Genomic DNA, 20,518 nt, shown 5'->3' with positions numbered 1-20,518 from the left:
GCTGTTGGGAAGTGCAGGCATTCTGCAGAAAAGATTCCATCAAATTCAAGGTGTCTAGTTCAGCAGCAAGTTTTTAAAATCTTCAGACCCTCAAATTCCTTGGCACTGGAGGTCATGCAATGTCATTCTGCTTTGGAGTCAAGTTTTTCCTCATAAAAATGAAATGTGCATTCTGGGGAAGGATAAATGTGCTAGTGCAGATATGTTGACAGCTCCAAAACCTGATGGACAGGGGAAGCAGGAGGCCCACTGTTATTTGTAACCTAGGCAGCGCTTGCACGCCAGAGACGCAGAATATAAATATAAAATCATATCTGCTACAAACAGAAGACTTATATTGTACAACTTTTACCCATATACACAAGAACACAATATACATATAATGCCTTAGAGGAGTGTCATTGTCACAGAAAGGAGTTTTTCTAAAAAAGAAGGGGAAAAAAAGCACAGCTCCCCCCCACCCCCGTTCAATGCACACACCAGGTTAGGCAGTCCATCAATCACAGGTGGAGTTCTGTTGTGTTCACCTGTATTATTCTGAACTGTGCATGGACAAGGCAGCCTTTTCAACGTATGTGCACCATCCTACACAGAGATGCTGCACTAGAGGAGTGTGACAGAGTGCACATGGAGTATATATGTCTTTTGTTAATGCCTGAAATGCCGCACTTCTTCAGACATGCAGAGTGAAGCTAAGGCCTGAGAGCTTCTTGTGTCCAACAGCACTGCCTTCTCTTGGGCAGGACTCTTTGTAAGGCATCTTCATTGGGGGGTTTGAACAACAGCTGAAGAAGAAAAGGGGGGAAAGAAAAAAAGTAACAGGCTGAGCTGGAAGTGTATGAGCTTGTCTGTGCTTAGCAGGTTAACAAGAGGCTGCAGGACTAGACTATCTAGGCTGAAACTTGGAGGGCATTCAGAAGTTCTGTTTATTCATTTCACTTCCATCCAAGCTCAGGCCACCATCACAGCATGGGACACTAATGGTTTTTGGAGTGGCACGTCCACACACGGAGTGGCAGGCAGGCACACACAAAAGTGAAGACAGAAGTCTGATGGGAGCTTTTTACAGCAAAGAGTGGCTCCTGGTCAGTGTGTCCGAGGGCTTAGGTGATCAAATGCCACGGTGATTGAAACTGTGCCAGCACAACGAGAAGCAAATGCAGAACCCTAGTACCTATCGGCGGTAGTGATTGGGAGCATCTGCAAACATGTACTTTAGTCTGTAGGCTTCAGCGAGGAGGAGTCCAATCTCTTCATTACCCCAGTGTATGGTGGGCAGATTCTGTAGCAACATTAGAAGGCCCTGAAATGAGGAAAAGACTTCAGAACAGAGACAGCTCAGAGATGTGACCTTGGCTTTAAATGTGCGAAAGTACCTTTTACTTTCTGGTGGCATTACCTTTCTTTTTTATTATTTAATTTATTCAGGTTTGTTATAGCTGCCCAACTCCAATGGACTCTGGGTGGCATACAAAACCAAAACATCCATAAAAACAGATAAAACATAAAACCACACAGACAGCCTTGACTACAACGATCTCAAAGTCTTCATTCTTGCAGTCTGTTCAATTCAACATGAACTACAGCCACTGGAGAACTGATTCAGCCAGTACTGAGCCTGATAACCAGTGGGAAAGAATGTTATCCCATAGTTGGGATCAAAGCCCTAAGCAAGAAATCTTCAACTCCTTGAAGCTTTATTTAGAGAGAACGCCTCAGAGTCAGATCTCAGATCTCACGGCTGTAGAAATTATTTTACTAAAGCACACATAGAAAGTGTCTGCATCTCTGGGTAAAGTGATTTCATGCCTGTAATCACATACCAGAAATACTGCTCTACATACTGCATTCTATTCTCTTACCTGAAATAAATAAATTCTCAAGCAAGATAATTACACTGCATCCTTTTCTAAATGTGGTTGCCTGCTGATGATTTACCTGGAAGTCCTCTTCATCCAAGATCTCTTTCCGCCACTTAATCAAGAATGCAGCACAGACATATAAATGGAAATGAGAGAATCCCTCAGGCTCAGACTGAAAAGAAAATATCACTTGGGGTTAGAAGTAATGTATCAGCAAGCCTTATTTCCCACTGCTTTTCTACATTTTACAGAGTTGTGGGCATACATATAAGTTATGTGTAGGGAGGGTGGCAGAGCTCTATTTTGTGATGAGGCTATAATCACTGGCCCTTTGGAACCCTGAGGGGAGTTTGGCCCAACCCTATTGGCTTTCCGGAAGGCCCTGAGGAAATATGGAGCCATCCAGGAAATATGGAACCTAGAAAATGGTCGCACTGCATGTAAAACTCTGAATGCACTCTCCTGTTTTCTGTTTATATTTCTTAATTGTTTTAGTTGCTTTAATTGTTTTTAATGGTTTTGCTGTAATTATTTTGACAGATTTTTGCTCTTGCTAATTTAATTGTGTGAACTGCCTAGAATCATATATGTGAGATGAGCAACTATATAAATCCAATCAATCAATCAATCACCTGAGTGTACTGCCTGCTTCATGCACAATTACTGCTGGGAAAAGGTGTCTGAGTAAAGTCACATGCCAACATTTTTATTAAGACAGGCTTCCAACAAAGAAATGGGGTACTCTAAGTACTCATACCTGATAAGTATCCCAAAGGCGAATGGTGCAGCGAAGAGGAAGCTCCCTCATCAGAAGATTGTTCATCCATCGAAAGGCAAATTGCAAGTACTCCACTTCATACTTCCTAAAGTGACTATGTACCTGCTCTGAAACAGGACATTCTATTTGCAAGTGGCAAATATTTGATATATTTGCTGTCATTAGCTCAGAAACCACATCTCCATGAAACAATATCTTTGCTTGCTGTCTCTATTCTACTTCTGGGTACAATTCAATATGCTGGTTTTGATCTATAAAGCCCTTCAGCCTACTCCTATCCATCTGGTGCCCGTGTCTCAGGCAGGACGCTTAGCCCCATTTGAGATCTGGGGAATGTGAAAAACTCCTGTTTTTCTCCTGTTTTTTAAAATCTCTTGTTTTTAATCAAGGAACTACCAAGGAGAAAACCACACCCCCACCAACACTGGCAGTGCAAGCTACTATATATAAACAGGGAGCAAACCCCACACTCACTTGCACTGATGATGTTACCTAGTCAGGTAATGAAACCTCTGCAAGCAAACAGCCAAGCTCAGGGAGCATCAAGGACTCCACAGTTCGACCCTGAGCTACATATATTCTCTTCTATTGGAATAACATAAACCTCTGTTTTTCATCAGTGGCACCCACCCTATGGACCAGCCTCTCATCAGAAATCTGGAAGGTTCAACTGCTTGAGATCTTAAAGTCTTAAAAACAGAGCTGTTGAAAACAGCAGTTATTTAAGACCTGTCATCAGTGTGCTCATTTTGGGGGGCTGCCCACACAGAATGCCTTTTACTGGCATTTTAGACACTTTAGCCCTTTTTCTGCTGAATCATGTATTCTCTTATATGCCTATCAGCTTAGGACTTCTCACTCACTCCTTCTTCCCAAGAGTGTTCCATTTCTAACATACGTTAATGGTATTAACATCCCGGTCTGATTATCACCCTAAGACAATTGAGTAAAGGAGCCTATGACTTTGGTCTCATGTCAACAGTGTGCATTCCATACCCTGTGTTTTTCTCTCAGTGAGAATCCATGAGCGTTACAATTCAGTTGCTGATAACAAAATCAAATTCACCTACCATCAATACGACTGACAAGTTCCTCCAGTGCTTGGACTTTTTTTTGGATCCCTGGTTGTGCAAACGTGTAATTGTCCTGAAGCAAAGATATATTGTGTGTTTAAGAGGATGCAAGACCAGCAAACATGTTTATACCTTTTTAGTTATTGGAAGTACTTTTCCAGGGCTTTCAGTGGATCTTTCCAAAAATGCCAGAAATGAAACATGGGACTGTATATATTCAGTATGCCCTACCATAAATTTCTGATACATGGGACACATCTGATGGACATGTTCCCTTATGGACTGTTCATAAGCAGTACACAGTGGTGATGAGAACTGGGTAAACCATTTTTTACCCTCCTTAATTGTCTGTAACAACCTCATGTTCTCAGTTTGTTTATGCAACACCTCATGGACAAAGTAGGAGGAACTTTCATTTGTTTGGAAGACATTCTGGAAAGCCTGGCTCCTCGTGAAGTACAGAAATTATTTTCTATGCATGTAATATCTTCAAAATTAAGGATATATTACAAAAATGATCCCCTACCAGACTTTCAGAAATTCTGTTTTTGAGGTAACACTCTTAATATAAATGTACATTCAGACTATGACTAGCATATTCCTGTCAAAGGCAGTAAAATTTCCCTCAGTATCCACCTTGCAGTTACACAAAGAATGTATGTGGATAAATAACTCCTATTTTTACATCAAGTATTTTATGGTCTATATGGCAGTGACTCTGATCAAATTGAGCTAGACTGTATTGATCTGAATATAGCTTTTGTACAGCATAGTCAAAACCTGCAAAATAGTAAACTAGGAACTCAATTCAGTTTCCTGAGAATTTCATTTTTGTTTTACGTTATGTTTCTAGACCTTAGAGCTGTGAAGACATGCCTGACTGTATGCTTGTAATAACTACATGAATTTAAGCAGAGGGAAGAATTATTAAGATTTTCAGGGACTAGAAAGTGCAGTTTCAGTACCCGTGTGACTCCTTCTCTTTCTCTAGAACTAGCAAACCCAGAATAAATTATACAAATGTAGAATGAACTATAAAATAAATGATTCAACTGTAATAAACTGCCATGATCCAAATAAATTGCAGATTTGGGAGGCATAGTATTTAGATAGCTGAACATAGCTTTTCAAATTCTTTTTTTAACTTATGGAGTACACTTGCTCTTGTATATAACCTTCAATGTTGAGGCCAAAGCAGATAAAATTATGAAAGCTGTAGACTTCACATTATCCTTGGGTGACCATGAAGCAGTAAAGAAGGTAGTATGACTGGGGCTGTCCCAGTGCCAAGGAAGAGGTCCCCTGGAGTCCTGAGAGTGAGTAAAGATATATGTCCTACCTGGATCCCATCCAGCAGTTTGCTCATACACCAAAAGCTGTCAGCTTCAATGCTTTGTAGCACATCTTGAGATAGGTTTGTTACATCAAAGTTCTCCACATCCTCTTCTAAAAAAAGAAAGATTACTATTACAGAATAAGGCTTAGGGATATACTCCCCTTATCTGTCTCTACTATTTATTTTGTGTCTTTCTAAAAATAGAAGCATATATATAGATCGTATCAGGTCTTCCATCTGCCTTGTTGCGGTTCTGCTTCTTTTTGTTGGAACCATTGTTACCTATACGATGTAAAAGTCCATACAAACATGGAGGAAGAAGGCATAGGCAGTTAGATGCCTAATTCAATGGCCAATCACATATAGGGTTTTGTTTATTTATAAGTACATTTATAACCATTATGATTGCAGGAGAAGTTTCAAAGTCCTGCTCAAATCTCAAGCTGGAGAAGACTATGACTAGAATTGCTATGGTTCAGAAGTTGACAATGTGCACAACTTTAATCCCATGACTACCAGCACCTGAAAACACTCTGAAAAATATGTACAGTATGTGTACATGCACATATAACACACATGCAAACTTGAAAAATGATCAGATTTTATCTGCTCTTAGTAAAATTGTGTATGTATACTTGTGTATATGTATCTAGCAGAGAAAACAAAGAAGTACCAATATTCAAGATTACATTAAGGCAAATATGATATAGTTGGCAAGATACTATTCTTGAAAAAAAAAGGATCTGGATCCTGAATATAAAATAAATTATAGGTAGGCAATAATATCACTTTATTGGAAAATTGTTTGCTAAAAAACGCCTGCTTTTCTTGTATGATCTTCTAGATCCATTTCATTTGATTATGAGGTCTGGATCAGAAACAGTCACCCTGCAGGATGATGTTTGTTAAGAGGGACAAGAGATTATTGAAATTTAGAGTTGCACTGCAGTTGTTCTATTCCCCTAGAGGGCCCTTACACCATTAGCATCTAAACAAAACTACTGAAGAGAAAAAGATCTAGGAATGGCCAAGATTAAAAGAAGCAGAGAAAATGCAGGGTGATTTTGATGGAAATAAACAATTGCTTTTGGAACTAGGTGAACAGGGCTAAACACAGAGCCCCAACAGAGTTACTGGAATTAAAAATAAAAGTGATGACATTATTTGGGAGGAAACTGAAGTGAAGGAATACTGGAAGGAAAATTTTAAAAATCTGTTTTGCAGTAATAGTTATATGTTGAAGAGTGGAATTGAAACAAATGTTATGTTATTTTATGTTTATTTTATTGTTATTTAAGTTTTTGTGCAAGAAATATAATCCTAGATGGAAGTCAATGCTGGGAAATTATTGAGAAATAGTAAGGCTGCAGGTATAGATGGTGTACCTGCAGAAGTGTTAAAAAAGGAAGTGATTTGCTTATGGAATGGCTGTGCAACTTTATCTGTGAATAATGACTGCATATGTGCAATCAGATGGGTAGGTCAGAAAAAACAAAATACTTTGAGTGCAGCAGCATTATTGAAAAAGAATGTGTATTCAAAGAAGAAAAGATAGGTTCAAGAATGAATGGATGCTGAATGAATATGGATTGAATACAAAAGCAAGTAACCAGTACAAAAGAAGTAACTTGAGGTGGTTTGGTCATGTACAGAATTAACATTTGAAACAAATGTAGGAATGGAGAGTGAATGCACTGAGAGGGAGGGAAAGATGGAGAAAATTGTGTTTGGATGGCGCTGAGGAGATGCTCAAAGAGAGGTGAGAAGTTTAAAGAACAAAAGGCAATGTATGAATCAGTGTACTAACGCAGTGGAAGCAAGGACAGAAAGGTATGGGGAGGAATAATGAATAATGCTGGTATAAACTACATCTGTTTCTTTTTTCTTTTATCTTGTGTCTTCATTATCTGGTTCAGAATTTCATACCCGTGCTTTGCTTACCCCAAGAGGGAATAGTATAAGTATATACAGTATGTATGCATAAACCTACAATATACAAATGATTCCACACTCACTCTTTGTCCACAGATTTTATCTTCAGATAATATTAAGCTCAGGCAATTGTTGGTACTGATAAGGGGAAATGGCAAGACAGGATTAGCATGTTTAAGAAGCATGCCTTAACTTCTCTTATGCCAAACTGCTATTCACAAATCCACTCAAGGCAGAAAAGTACATAAATCTCACTATTCTTTGCTTCTCTTAATAGCAGATGCCTTGCTCACATCTATCTGAGAGTGTCTTTACTAAGAGATGCTTTGGCTGGCAGTACTGGAAAACAGCTAGAAAGCAATGGAGAAATCATTCAAACCTCCCACAATAGTAAGAGCTCTCAATCCAGTTAAAGAGATTGACAGCTGTGAGCTCCGAAGAATACTTGTTTTTAAGAGGCAGGCAGTAGTCTTCATGAACTGACATCAGGATAGGACTAGCCAAAGTTGTTTTGGGCTTTAGTTTCTTGCCTTGGAGATTGGTGCCCTAGAACCCTATTAACCAGAAAGATCTTTACCATCCATCTTGGAACTAAAATCTTGGCAGCAGGACTGCCATTGGTTCTTTCATAAGGTGGGATTCAAATATGGCTTTTTCAATAATCTTAGTTACTTGATTGTTGCAATTTAATCTGGAAAGTACTTTTCTTTTCTAGAAATTAATTTCAGTGACTAATACAGAGTTGGCTATGACACCAGCTTTGTGTGAATTCAATAGAAACTATAAATTTCAAGAACAAGAGGTAGACAATACATGACATGGAGAATCAGTGATATGATCTCCCAGCATCTTTTTCACTTAAAAATAATCATGCAGGGTCTTGGAATCAGCAAGATCTTGGATCAGAGGGGTCAAAAAATTGTTTGTGCGCGCTTGTGCGTGTGTTTTCCTTTCTGAGCTGCTTCTTAATCTAAACCAGTCTCACAATCAGCTACTGTCTGCCTTGTAAGGGAAAAAAGGCTGTGTGACCACCCTCTATATTCCTGTGTTGGCTCAATATTGCCCTCTCTGGTACGCAGGGTATCTCTACACTGTTTGAGAAAAGCCTTAATAGAACAAACCTCACTGTTTTTATCCAAAACATTTTTTCACAATAACCTGGCTTTTGAAATGTAAATGTGGAGTTCTTAAGAAGGTAAGCCCAGCAGCTAGGCACTTTTTTATTTGTTATCCAGAAAGCTGACATACTGGACAAAATATGTCAGCTAAAGGACTTCCTTTTTTTCCCCTTAGAATAGAGTGGAGGGGAAGAATTTTTGGCCAGAGAGATCAGACCCACCAACTCCACAAATCTGGGCAACTGGTATGTTCAGATGAAAATAAATTAGGCTGGCACTCAAATGCAGTATTAATTTCCTTAGGGTTTCTTATAAAGAAGGGAACTACTACTATAGTTTGGAAATTCAATCATTCTCCCAGATCTTTAATATATAGGTACTTTTATTTCCCTGACAGCATAATGAAACACCAGCTTGGCAGGGGAGGAAACAAGAAAGTGGAACAGGAAAGGCATAAACAGCTTTTCACTCAGATTTCATTGTTTTGATAAATTCTGAAGTCTTTTGTAGCTACTTAAAAAATAAAAACAAAAACACCATTCCTATCATGGATATCCATATAACTCCTTTAATTGTTTTCTCCAATTTATTAATTTTGCAAGTGCAATCAAATGGAAAAAAAGAGCAGAAATAGAGCAGAAAATAGATAAACAAGAAAATTCACAAACACTGTAAAATTAGGCTAAAATATTTCAAGAAGACATTAATATAAACTGCCTGTTGGAATATCTTGTATCAGTTCGAAATTTTATTACAGTTCTAAAATAAGTCAATATTTAAAATGGGTTACTAATAAATAATTAGTAACTGTAACCAGTATAGCTCAAATTATATATTATAACCTGAGTTAAAGTTAAATTATATATTATAACCTGAGTTAAAGTAATTAAAAGTAAACAAATTTAAAAGTAAACAAATTAAGCAAACCATAATAAAATATTAAAGAAAATCTACACTTTGGATATGGTACAAACTTGAATGGAGCATTGTTCTGTTGGATTTTATTTGCCTTTTATTGTGGTGTGCCTATGATAGAGCTGATCTTATAATTTTCATCTGTTTCCCAACCAAAGAATGGGAAACTGTGGCAACAATTTTCAGCAATACTGGGGGGTGGGGTGGGGGTGGACTCTGAGGGCCAGAAAAAGGAGACTAAGGGTTCAGGTTACCCACTGCTGCCCTAAGCAATAATGTCAAACGCAGCACATCAGCTGGTATGCTGTATGATGTGTTAGAGCTGGCCTTGGCATTTAAGTGGGTCAATTGCTGTGATAAAGCAAAAGGATGCAGAGTTATTACTTGGGTGCATAATGAAGCAATCACACAGTTCCTCCATCAAAATGGACCAAATTCTTCTAAGTTTCACCCATAATGTCAACTGTTCTTTGAATGCATGCTCTTTGAGGGAGATGGGTGGTGACAGAATTTGAAATATAAATAAATAAATAAATAATGATTTCACAGAAGGTTAATTCACATTTTACTTCTCTAAAGTAAAAAAGCATACAAATATCAAATGACAAAGTATTTGTGCAATGGCATCTACTGTGAATGACTCACACACGTTTTCATGTGTCTTAGTAATAAACTTGGAAACAAGAATGAGGAAATAATCTGCTCTTGAAATGAGCACTGAGTAACTGCACCAAATCTCAATTTCTAGAAATACTCAGACTAGTACTTGAATGTTTGGAAAAGGGCTAAAAATAGTGTAGATACAGTTCTATAATGTCAAGAACCACTTTTCAGACCTAACTAGTGGGAAAATATGTAGTGGGAAAATATGCTTAGAAAGAAAAACAAAATACAGATTTGGCTTTTAGTTCATATTCATTGAAAACTCTGTTTCAGGTCTTGAAGAGCAGCTCAGCATAAAAAGGATAGTTTTGGTTATCCAATCTGAATAACCTCATTGGATGCTTTGCTGATTTTATTTGCTATCTCAAGAACACGCTCACTGTGATTTGGGGAAGAGATGTATTTATTGGCATTAATACTAAATTACTTTTGGGTCTGGCACTGTCAAGAACAGTAATTCTAATGAAAGTTCTTGTCCCTTTTCATGTATATAGCAAAAGACTCCAATATGTCCTTCCTAGAAAGCTTTTATCCAGAAATAATTGTCTCATATTCATTCTTTCTATTGCATTGTATTTTTATATTCAATATTTCTATGCTTTCCTTCAAAGCTTGGAATTTTCCAGTATTTGCAAAGAAAAACTGGCACAAAGATATGCAAACATATATTTGATGTATATTTCCCCTATGACCTTTGCTGTCTTTGATAGGCTTCAACTATACACTTATTCTCTATCTGCTTCTTGCAGAGGCACTCCAAAGATGACTTCCAGGATGACCATTAGAAAAGTACTGAAAATAAAAATAAATCTATGGCTAAACCATGTGGAATGATCTGTACAATTCTGATAAATGCACCCCCAAACTGCTGAGAACTGAGTAGGAAAAACAACATTAAATTCCCTTCTAAGGACAGTTTAGGGAGGCTGGCTTGGGGGGGGGGGAAATGGTAAATAAGAGCACATGACAGAAATGTATAAAATTATGTGCAGGCCATCAGATTTACAAAGCTGATGAATCAACTGATACCATTGTCAACATTCACCAACGAAGAAGTAAAGGACTGACCATGAATTAATGGAGGATAATGCTATTAACATGCTATCTCAGTAACAATATATTATTCTCAGTAGTATCCTTCCCAAAACCAGTTGCTGGGAACATGACTTGGAAGATGTTTTCTTCTTATATATCCAGCTTGTGAATTATCCTCAGGCACATGCTTGGTCACTGTAGGATGCATATATTGAAGTAGGTAGCCTTTCATCCAATGATTTAATAATTTTCTTATGCTCTGAAGTTCCCTGCTTGCTATGTCATAACATAAATGCATGTAGTATCTTTCATAATAGTTAATGCTACATATGTATCCTCTCAAGTTAAATTTGACTAATTAAATTACTTGATTTTGTTAAGGTGAATTCACCACCAAAGCACTTTTTAAACTAATTCCAACAATTTAATTGGAACGGTGAATGAAACTGGACTTCATTCGATATGACCCTCATTGCATTTAATTGGACCCAAACAGCAACTTGCTGAAGAGTCACAACCTTGTTTTTACGATTACTGTTTCCAAATATTAACCTTCAAGCTTAGACGAAAACGTATCACCAAAAAGCAAGAAGGCACCAATGCTGTGGCAGCCCAGTAGCAAACAGTGTATAAGAAGCATTAAAAGGTAAAGGTAAAGGTTTCCCTTGACGTAAAGTCCAGTCGTGTCCGACTCTAGGGGGCGGTGCTCATCTCCGTTTCTAAGCCTTGGAGCCGGCGTTGTCATAGACATTTCCGGGTCATGTGGCCAGCATGACGACTCGGAACGCCGTTACCTTCCCGCCGAAGCGGTACCTATTGATCTACTCACATTTGCATGTTTTCGAACTGCTAGGTGAGCAGGAGCTGGGACTAGCAACAGGAGCTCACCCCGCCGCGCGGTTTCGAACCGCCGACCTTCCGATCGGCAGCTCAGTGGTTTAACCCGCAGCGCCACCGCGTCCCTATAAGTAGCATTAGTATAATGGAAATGGCTGTAGGGGACACAGCCAGGGAAGCAGAGATAAGAGATGCTTCCAGGCAGCTCCCTGAATTTTTGAAGCATACATTGTCACCAATACTTATTGTGGATTTATGAAAAGACTTCACAGACTCACAAAGCCTAACAGCTTTTAAATAGTTCTTTTATCCATCAAAGGTCTGAAAGCGAAATCTGGCTCTAAGTAATTTGCAGCAATTATGAGCTGTCTCCCCCCACCTCTTTTTATCAAATCTATCAAATGGTGCAAGGAGAACACCATTCAATGAGACCAGCCTAAAGCATCAGCAGAGCAAATGAAACAGCCTCTTTAAGAGAGAAACCAGTCTCTACCCAGTTCTTCCAATGCTAGTTAATTCAGCTGCTAACAGGAAATGAAGGTCCTGACAGAATCAGAGGGATTTTTACACTCTCAAAGAAGCAAGAGCAATGGGCCTATGTTTGTGTCAAGTGACAAAGGCTGAAATCGTATCTGCCCACCAATCTGATCAGTTAGTTGTCTTTTAATAGTAACATTTCAATAAGCCTGCCTTTTTGGGAAACATTCAAATTAGAACATTAAACATGTTTAATACTATTTTTAATTGATTACTACAGCCACGTACCAGAACAGTCCCCCCAAATTAAAACGTTTGCTCTTTGCTTTCACTTCTATGGAATAGAATCTGCCCTGTCAAATGCAGCACCACCTGACTGTCAATAAATTGTTTTGAAAATTGTAAGTTACAAATTAAATATTATAGTCCTAGATTATATCAAGATCCTAGTGGAGGAGAAAATATCACAATACCCCAACTTCTGAAACTTCCCTGAATTCCTAAAAATAATGGAAGTTAACATTTTGTTGTCAGGGACTTCCCTGAAAGGCAACAATGGCATATTTGGGCGGTAGTGGTGGTGATGGTTCTGAGATTTTCTCTAAGTTTTTTAAAAACAGGATTATTTTACGCATACCCAGCCTTAACCAATTCTGTTAGGAATGGGACTGATTAAAGTCAGAAACCTGATCGAAAGCCTTCTCCCTAGTAGCCTGCAGGACTAATCAAGGTATGTGTCATGAGTAAGGATGGCGAGCAGGGGGCTCTCACCCAGACTGTCAAGCGCATGCGTAGCACTGAGGAACTGTTCAGCCATTCAAAGAGACACAGATCGGGACCGCCTTAACCTTTGGGGTTTATATGGCTGGGTTTTCCCACGCTTTCTCAGTTTGTTAGGATTCTTGTTAAGTACTACTAATAAATATTAGAGACCAAGTCCTCGCCTCAGTGTGTTTCCTGGTAATCAGGACAGTATGTGTGAGTCAATAAGGACATTCTTAATGTCCTTTCATTAAGCATTACAGTATTTGAGATTTATCCTGCATTATTGTTTATAATGTGAGTTACTATTTCATTCTCAAAAGCAAATGGCCTTATTTAAGAGCATACAATCACAGAATACAACTGCATAGGCAACTTTGAATAATATTTACATTCTTGCAAATTTAAGTTTTTAAATATTTTCAACAGAAGCAGAATGTAGTGTTTTTATGTACTTTTGATTCCAGATACAAGCAGATTTGGATCATTGGAATTCTTTGCCACTTCTTCATACTTTTTGCTTCCTTAGAAGAACTTGAAACAGAAACTCAAAACAACAATATGGTACACTGGCTCAAAAGACCAATACTATAGTTGTCAGTATAACAGGAACATGGTTTCCACATCTCAAGAATTCAATTTCACTCCATTTTTCACTGTTAAGCCTTCCTTTGGAGTATTGTGTTCATCACAATGGATCGAAACTTGCTAGAGTCACTGAGAATTTGAAAAAAAAAGTAATAAAGAAAAATATAAAAAGTTTTAAACCACTGTCCCTTTAGAGTCTTCTTTTTAGACCTTTAAAATTAAAAACAAACAAAAAACTGCATGTATAACTGAGAGTGGAAAAAAATCCCTCAACAACCTCTTCCTATTTATAAGGACAGTTCAGACAAGAACTATTTTCAGGGAAATGAAGAATGCCTTTCCTTGAGACTTTTTAAAAAAAAATTGGACTGGGGACCTATAGGAGCTAAACTATTTCTGTTTCTCACAGAAGAGTATTTTACTTAATGGTTTCTATTTTGAATTATAATGCCCATAAGGAAGAATTATATACAAAGAAGGAAGTAGGCAGCTAATACGCACTGCAGAGGCCTGCACAGCCAGACTCCCCCCAACCCCACAGGGTCATTAGCATCAATTGCCCTGTGGACAAGATCCCCAAAGGGAGAGAGAACGGGAAGAAGACAAGCCACAACCATCACAGAAGCCTCCTCCAGTGGGACTCTACACTTCTTTCCTGTCACTACAGAGACATTACCAGCAATTGTCCTGGATCCTAGGACAAGGATCCTAGGTATTTGGTTTTGGATCATCATCATCATCATGATTAATAGCCCACCATTATTTTGTACAATTCAAGGTGGTATATGTAATGCTCCATCCTCCTAGTTTCCCCCGTCAACAACCCTGGGAGGCAAGTTGGGCTGAGAGAGAATGACCCACCCAAGGTCACCCAGCCAGCTCCCATGAACTCAGTCTCCTGGTTTCTAGTCTAACGCTTTAAACAATATACCAAATGGACTCTCTTTTAATTAATATTGTTTTGTTATTTATAATTGTTTATACTACTTGATAACTCTTTTTGGAGGATTTTTACCCTGAAGAAAGGATATAAACAATTTTAAGCCACTGTCAGAATGGTCAATAGTCCAAAGTTGCAGGACTGCAGTCTAAAACATATGGACAATCTAGTTACCAATCCTTGATTTAATAACTTTTTTTAAAAGAAAATTATAATCTTGGTGATGCTTCTATTTCTGCTATCCTGTTTAATGTTGTAGTGGACCAGCTGAGCCTGTAGTGTAGAAGGCTGGAGGTCTCAAACTCTCTCCCTGTAGCCCTTGGGCCTTCATACCCTGACCCTACCTCCTGTTTTGGGGTAGTTCCTGCTGCCACCATCTATCTTTCAGGGGGTGCTCCATCTGCCATCTAGCTTGTAATTCCAGTGTCACACAGAAATAGAGCTCTCACAACCTATGCAGTCTTTCTAATGATTTAAAGGTTAAAAGACAGCCACTCTGGTGTAGTGGTTAAGGCATCAGGCTAGAAACCGGGAGACCCTGAGTTCTAGTCCCACCTTAGGCACAAAGGCAGCTGGGTTACCTTGGGCCAGTCGCTCTCTCTCAGCCCTAGGAAGAAGGCAATGGCCAACCACTTCTGAAAAACCTTGCCAAGAAAACTGCAGGGAATTGTCCAGGCAGTCTCTGAGAATTGGACACAATTGAATGGTTTTTTTTTAAAGGTTAAAAGGCAACAAGCAAAACATTATCAATACTGCAACCTCCTGGCTATATAGTCTAGAACAGCATTTCTTAAATTTTTTCTCAGGACCCCTTCCCACTTTTGTGGGAACAAAGCTTTTGTCTGTATGGGTTATATTTATCAATATTTACCATATTAAAAATTAAAATTGATGCATTTGCTGCTCATGATTGTTTGATGGGATTTTAATATTGTATTATTTTTCCACATAGGCTGGCAAATAATTCTGATTTTGAGAATCCCTGAGAAGGTCTTGGGGGATCCCCAGGAGTTCTGTGACCACACTTTAAGAACCACTGGTCTAAAGGACTATGATTAGACGATTCAGCTCTTTTGCCTCTTCTTGGGAGACAGATCAATCTCATCAGAGATAAAATCAAATGTTATTTAAAAAGATGAAAAGACAAATACTAACTTCAAGTATTAGATTGTACACATTTTTAAATAAAAAAGGACACATTCCAGAGTTGTCCAGATCACAACGAAATAGCTGTTTAAGAGAAATGTACAAAGCACCATACTCCAGGCAGACCACAGGCAGACATTGGTCTGCTACAAATAGCGTGATTCTAGTTTCCCAGAAAAGATGCTGCAACAGATGCTTCCCAGATTATTTTACAAATTACAACAATAGTTTAAGGACAATATTATTATTATTTTTCATGAACAAGCTAAGGTATGAATAAAATGGCTTGAGATTACATACAATTCCTGCACTTGAACAGAGAAATAAAAGACAGCTAGATTTGATTTAGCAACACACAGAAGAAAAAAAATCTAATCCAAATTCTCGGCTAGATTGGTTACCTATCTTACTGGCAACTTTTCAAAGTAGAAGTTCTTCTACTATTCTCCCAGACTTTCAGGGCAATTCTGCTGAGTTTTCTGAGGAGATGGCAAATGCCCATTCTTACCCAGCCTCAGTCCACAGATTTCCCGTTGAGATCCCTCCTCTAGTTCTGCTCTTCAATTTGCTCTTTAATTTTAAAAAGATCCCAAAGTCTCTCTCTGCAGCAGAGGGAGGGCTGGGGCAATCTGAATGTACATAACCAAGAGCCATGCTTCATTTGTGAATATGGATTCTGTCTGAGCCTGTCTGGCATGTAGAGTGGCCAACTGTGAATGTCAGAGTATGCAGCTTGCACATTAACAGACAACATATTCTGAGAAGTAGGCAACTGGTGAGCCAGTTCTGGACCGATAAATGTTATCCAGTAATTAATGCAATATATATGTTTGAAAATGAGTTTGGCTTACAATAGATTGAAATTTAGATTGGGAAGGGCAATGATTTTGTTGTCAAGGCTGAATTTTAACTTCTTTAGCCTCCTAAGGTCATAGAAGCCTTGGGCCAGCGACATCATCAGAAGAGGTTAGTCCCAAATCTTTAGACTGTTTTGGGGTTGGGGGCTTCTGCAAAGTATCTTGCTACCGAAAATCAATGGTTTTCCAGATGTGTATCAAAATTAATGATCTGGGAGCTACATGCTGTCTGTAGACTACAGATAATTTCTATCTTTATTTATTTATTAATCAAATTTATCACTGCCCATCTCCCAAAAGGGACTCTGGGCAGTTTACAATAAAACATAAATAAAAATATAAAACTGTAAAACACTATAATACACAATAAAATAAATATAATAAACTCTTGCCTTTATTCTTACTCTAATATCTAACCTTTTTTCCCTTTCTTGATCACTGTGTTAATTTTTGTTCCACCCTTCCCCATATTTTAAAAAAGATCATACCACCATATCATTTTCCCAGGTCCTAGTTATAAATTCTTAACTAGTTTTGCTGCTTGGAATGGAGGTTCAACTGCGGAAAGCTGGCTGAAGAATTTTTTAATCCTTAATTTTTTGTTTGAATTCTTAGCAAATCTTAAGATAGTTGCCTAGGGTTAATATTATGAGGAAAAACCAACATCTTTGCAATGAATGCTTATTTCACATGAAGGTTTGATAATGTTCTTCTTACAATACTTATCTCCAATGCTCCAGAGCCTTTAAAACATTTTTTAAAATAACTGCATTATTTTTTAAAGTATTAACATGCCCCATCTTCTCATTCTGAGACAAATTTCTTTCCTGTACTTTCTCAGCTCTGAATAAAATTTACTGTTTTTAAACCACATTTCCCTTCCCTCTCCCACCAAAATTTCCCACCTGGCTGTAGACATAATGGACAGAAAATGATTGTTTCCAAATTAACTCCTTTCTAACCCAAACAGTCACACAAGTTTTATCACTGTCCTTATTTAAGTGACTGCAATTCTATGCTTTGTTAGTATCATAATAACCAAAAAATTAAGTTTTTTGGCAACTGGTGTGTATACTCTGTGGGGGTTGTAAACTATCTTCTTACCCCACAAATAATTTGGCTATCCTGATGGTTAACTAAGCAATCATTAAGGGATTATAGAGAAGGGAGTTGGCATCCTTGTTAAATTTGTTCCCCAACCCAATAATCCTTTTCATCTGGTAAATCAAGAGGGAGCATCATCTACGGATTCAGCCTCAGTAGGCCACTCTAAATGATCCATTACATTTAACAGATGTCAAGTTCCCCCAGTCTCCCTGTGGTATAAACCCAGGGCAACTAGATGCGCAATTGATTTGGTCGACTTAGTATGCTCCTCAGTAGAACCGAAAACTATAACAACAGCTTTCAATGCCCAGATCACAGCAAAATAAATGGGGAGGAAAAAGCATTTGATCCCAAAGATTGCTGCTGTTTATATATAGGACTTCCTATATTATGCTACACTATCATTTGTTTAATCACGGTTTATTGAAGAAATAACAACTACATTGGTTTATACGACATGATATGTTACAAAACAGTTTATAAACCCATAATAGTTGGATTCATATAACTTGCCAAATTGTTGATTGAGCTGATGTGTGAACTCAGCCACAAACTACTAAAAGATTAAGTTTGCACTGCATGTAAAACAAACCAAAGTAATCTCTGTTTCGTCAGATAAAAGATTGCTGCATTTTTCAAATGCCAGTTGGTCTTGAATGAGCCGTAAGGATCAGAAAATCCAATTTATTTGCCACTACTCCTACCATTTCCAAAATGAAGGCAGCCATAAACTTACAACCTTTTAGTTTAGACCAGTGATTGCGAACCTGTAACACGCGTGTCAAAGGTGACACATCACGTTTTCGGTGACACGCCAGCGTTCACCAATACCCGACAACTGCCATGTCCCAGGAAGCAGCCACCACCCCACCCCAGTTCCAGTCACAATCGCTACCTCCACAACAGCTGCTGCCCTGCCCTCCACCACTCCAATTCACCTGGCCGTCTTCTTGCTCCCTCTTGCGTGAAGCTGGTTCCTGCAGGAGCCGCTTGCAATTTGCAAGCGGCTTCTCCAGGAACCGGCTTTCTAATAAATAAATAAATAAATTAAATAAATAAATATTTGTTTTTATTATTATTGCCCCTCATGCAAAGCTGGTTCTTCACTTTCAAGTTGTGAGAAGGGGCGTGAAGGGGCATGCCTTGTCGCAAAGGGGCACCTTTGAGTGAAGGGGCGTCCTTTTGCTGGCTTTGCACAAAGCTTTTTTTGTTTGTTTGTTGGGGGGGGTGTGACATGCCAGCAGAGTCAAATTAGGCATTTTCAAAGTTTTGACACGCTGAGCCCAAAAGGTTCTCCATCACTGGTTTAGACATTTCTAACTTGATTTATTGAGCCATGATATATACAAGCCTTTTCGTTACCCATCTTGCTTTCCTGAGTTGAAATTAATGTAAGTCATTAAAGGCATTTTTTCATTTTGCCCAAGTAAGGAAACCATGTTATTTGCCTGAGAACAAGCAATGAACTTATATGATGATTATATTTAAGATCTTGGCTTGGTCCAAAGCAAGTATCCATAGTTTCCTGGTTCAGACAAAACAGGATATTATGCATAGAAATTCCTGGCTTGGCTGCCATGTATCACACACACACAAAAGGACAAAGAGGACTGCTTATGTTGGCAAAAGGCGTATGCATCTCTCCACTTAGAAAGCTAAAAAATTACTATATTTCTTGAAAGAAGATACTTGCTGCATTTGGACAATCTAGTTCTGTGAAAGGATCCACCAAAAGCAACCACATTCAAGCCCAGAATCACATTTTTAAAAAAAACTACTCAGTCATTAGCTTTATAAATTCATTTCTACACAAACGTGTTTCTTCCCCAGTGATTTTGTAAATTTAGGCACAATAGTAACTACAGTTATCATCAAAATATGGTTTGATATCTTTACTTGGGAGCCCCTCACAAATCACTGTTTCCAAGTGAAGCATCTTTGGACCTCTTTTGCTAGATCAAGGACTGTTGGACCATGTCTATGTGAACTTAAAGGGAGAGAGGACAACTGTCCAGGACAGATGTTACTTTTTAAAATACATATTATTAAATACACAATTTTAAGAATGGATGCTGGAATTTGTTTGCTTTGCAATTCCCTCTCGTTTCTTTTTTCTGTCTTATCAAATCCTTTGGATTATAAATACCTTCTGTTTTAATATCTGTAAGTATTTGAAGAATTTAGGTATTTTACATGTGATGGTTACATGACAAACATGGTTTGGGGAAATATCGGAATACAGTCATAGTTGATATGCATGAAAGTCAGACAAATGTGACAATCAATATAGTTCATTCCCAAGCAGCTACTTCTCCCAAAAGAGAAGCAATGACTACAGTAGCACAAGCAACTCTGAAAACTACAGCTAGGAATTCTGGCAAGAGAAGAGAGCTTTGGAAAATCCTCTCTTGAGGATATTGCTCAACACAAACATCTGTTCTGCAACAGCCTTAGACAGGTCCCACATAAAGAACCTGGATACCCAACATATGGCTCTGACAAGAACTGAAAAGCAGCCAACAGCTTTGCAGCAGCCACTTGAAGCTGGCATGAAGAAAAGTCTAATGTGGCTATGATTGACACTGCAGCTCAAGGCACCACCAAGCTAGGTTAGGAGAAGATTAGTACGCACAACATTGGCTCACTATGCATGTGGCTGCTGGGAACAGCAAAGATCTCTGGACTGGCATTCAACCAAGAAGCTTGGAGATTGCTAACCAGCAAATGGAGTTAATTTACAGCAGGATTAGAGGCCAGCTCATCTCTCTGCCTGCAGGCACTGTCTAAAATATGTAGGATGCTGTCAAAAAAAAAAGGATGTACTTTTTCCCACCTTACTGGGAAACCATCCATTATAAAATGACAGCATGAAAAAAAAGCTACTGCTGTTTTGAAGGAATGGACTTTTGGAAGCTTCCTTAACTTTTATTTCAGCACAGAAGTGATGAAATAAAACTGAAACAATCGTATTGAAACTGAGGCAATCACAGAGGAAGACAAATTACTTTCTAAGTATGAATATTTACTCTGTATGCCAGCAGCCTAGAGTGTAGTCTTGACAATGTGATTCCTACAAGCTGCCCGCAGTGAAG

At 38.4% G+C, this 20,518-nt stretch overlaps 1 protein-coding gene across 2 annotated transcripts in view; it reads right to left on the bottom strand.

Annotated features, from left to right (window-relative positions):
• Window positions 1–315: 315 nt before the first annotated feature.
• The window catches only part of TBC1D22B (TBC1 domain family member 22B), a 47,686-nt gene continuing 27,483 nt past the window's right edge, over window positions 316–20,518 (bottom strand). For both annotated transcript variants that reach the window (XM_063297652.1, XM_063297654.1), the window contains 5 exons: window positions 5,053–5,159; window positions 3,711–3,786; window positions 2,620–2,747; window positions 1,939–2,034; window positions 316–1,303 (listed from right to left, as the gene is read on the bottom strand). In XM_063297652.1, the coding sequence (XP_063153722.1) occupies window positions 1,175–1,303; window positions 1,939–2,034; window positions 2,620–2,747; window positions 3,711–3,786; window positions 5,053–5,159 (536 nt within the window). In that variant the 3' untranslated portion in view covers window positions 316–1,174. The remainder of the gene's footprint in view (window positions 1,304–1,938; window positions 2,035–2,619; window positions 2,748–3,710; window positions 3,787–5,052; window positions 5,160–20,518) is intronic.

This window comes from Candoia aspera, chromosome 3 (assembly GCF_035149785.1).
Source record: "Candoia aspera isolate rCanAsp1 chromosome 3, rCanAsp1.hap2, whole genome shotgun sequence".
NCBI classification, from domain to species: Eukaryota; Metazoa; Chordata; class Lepidosauria; order Squamata; family Boidae; genus Candoia; species Candoia aspera.
The sequence above is the reverse complement of the archived record's forward strand: the minus strand, read 5'-3'. Positions and strand labels throughout refer to the sequence as shown.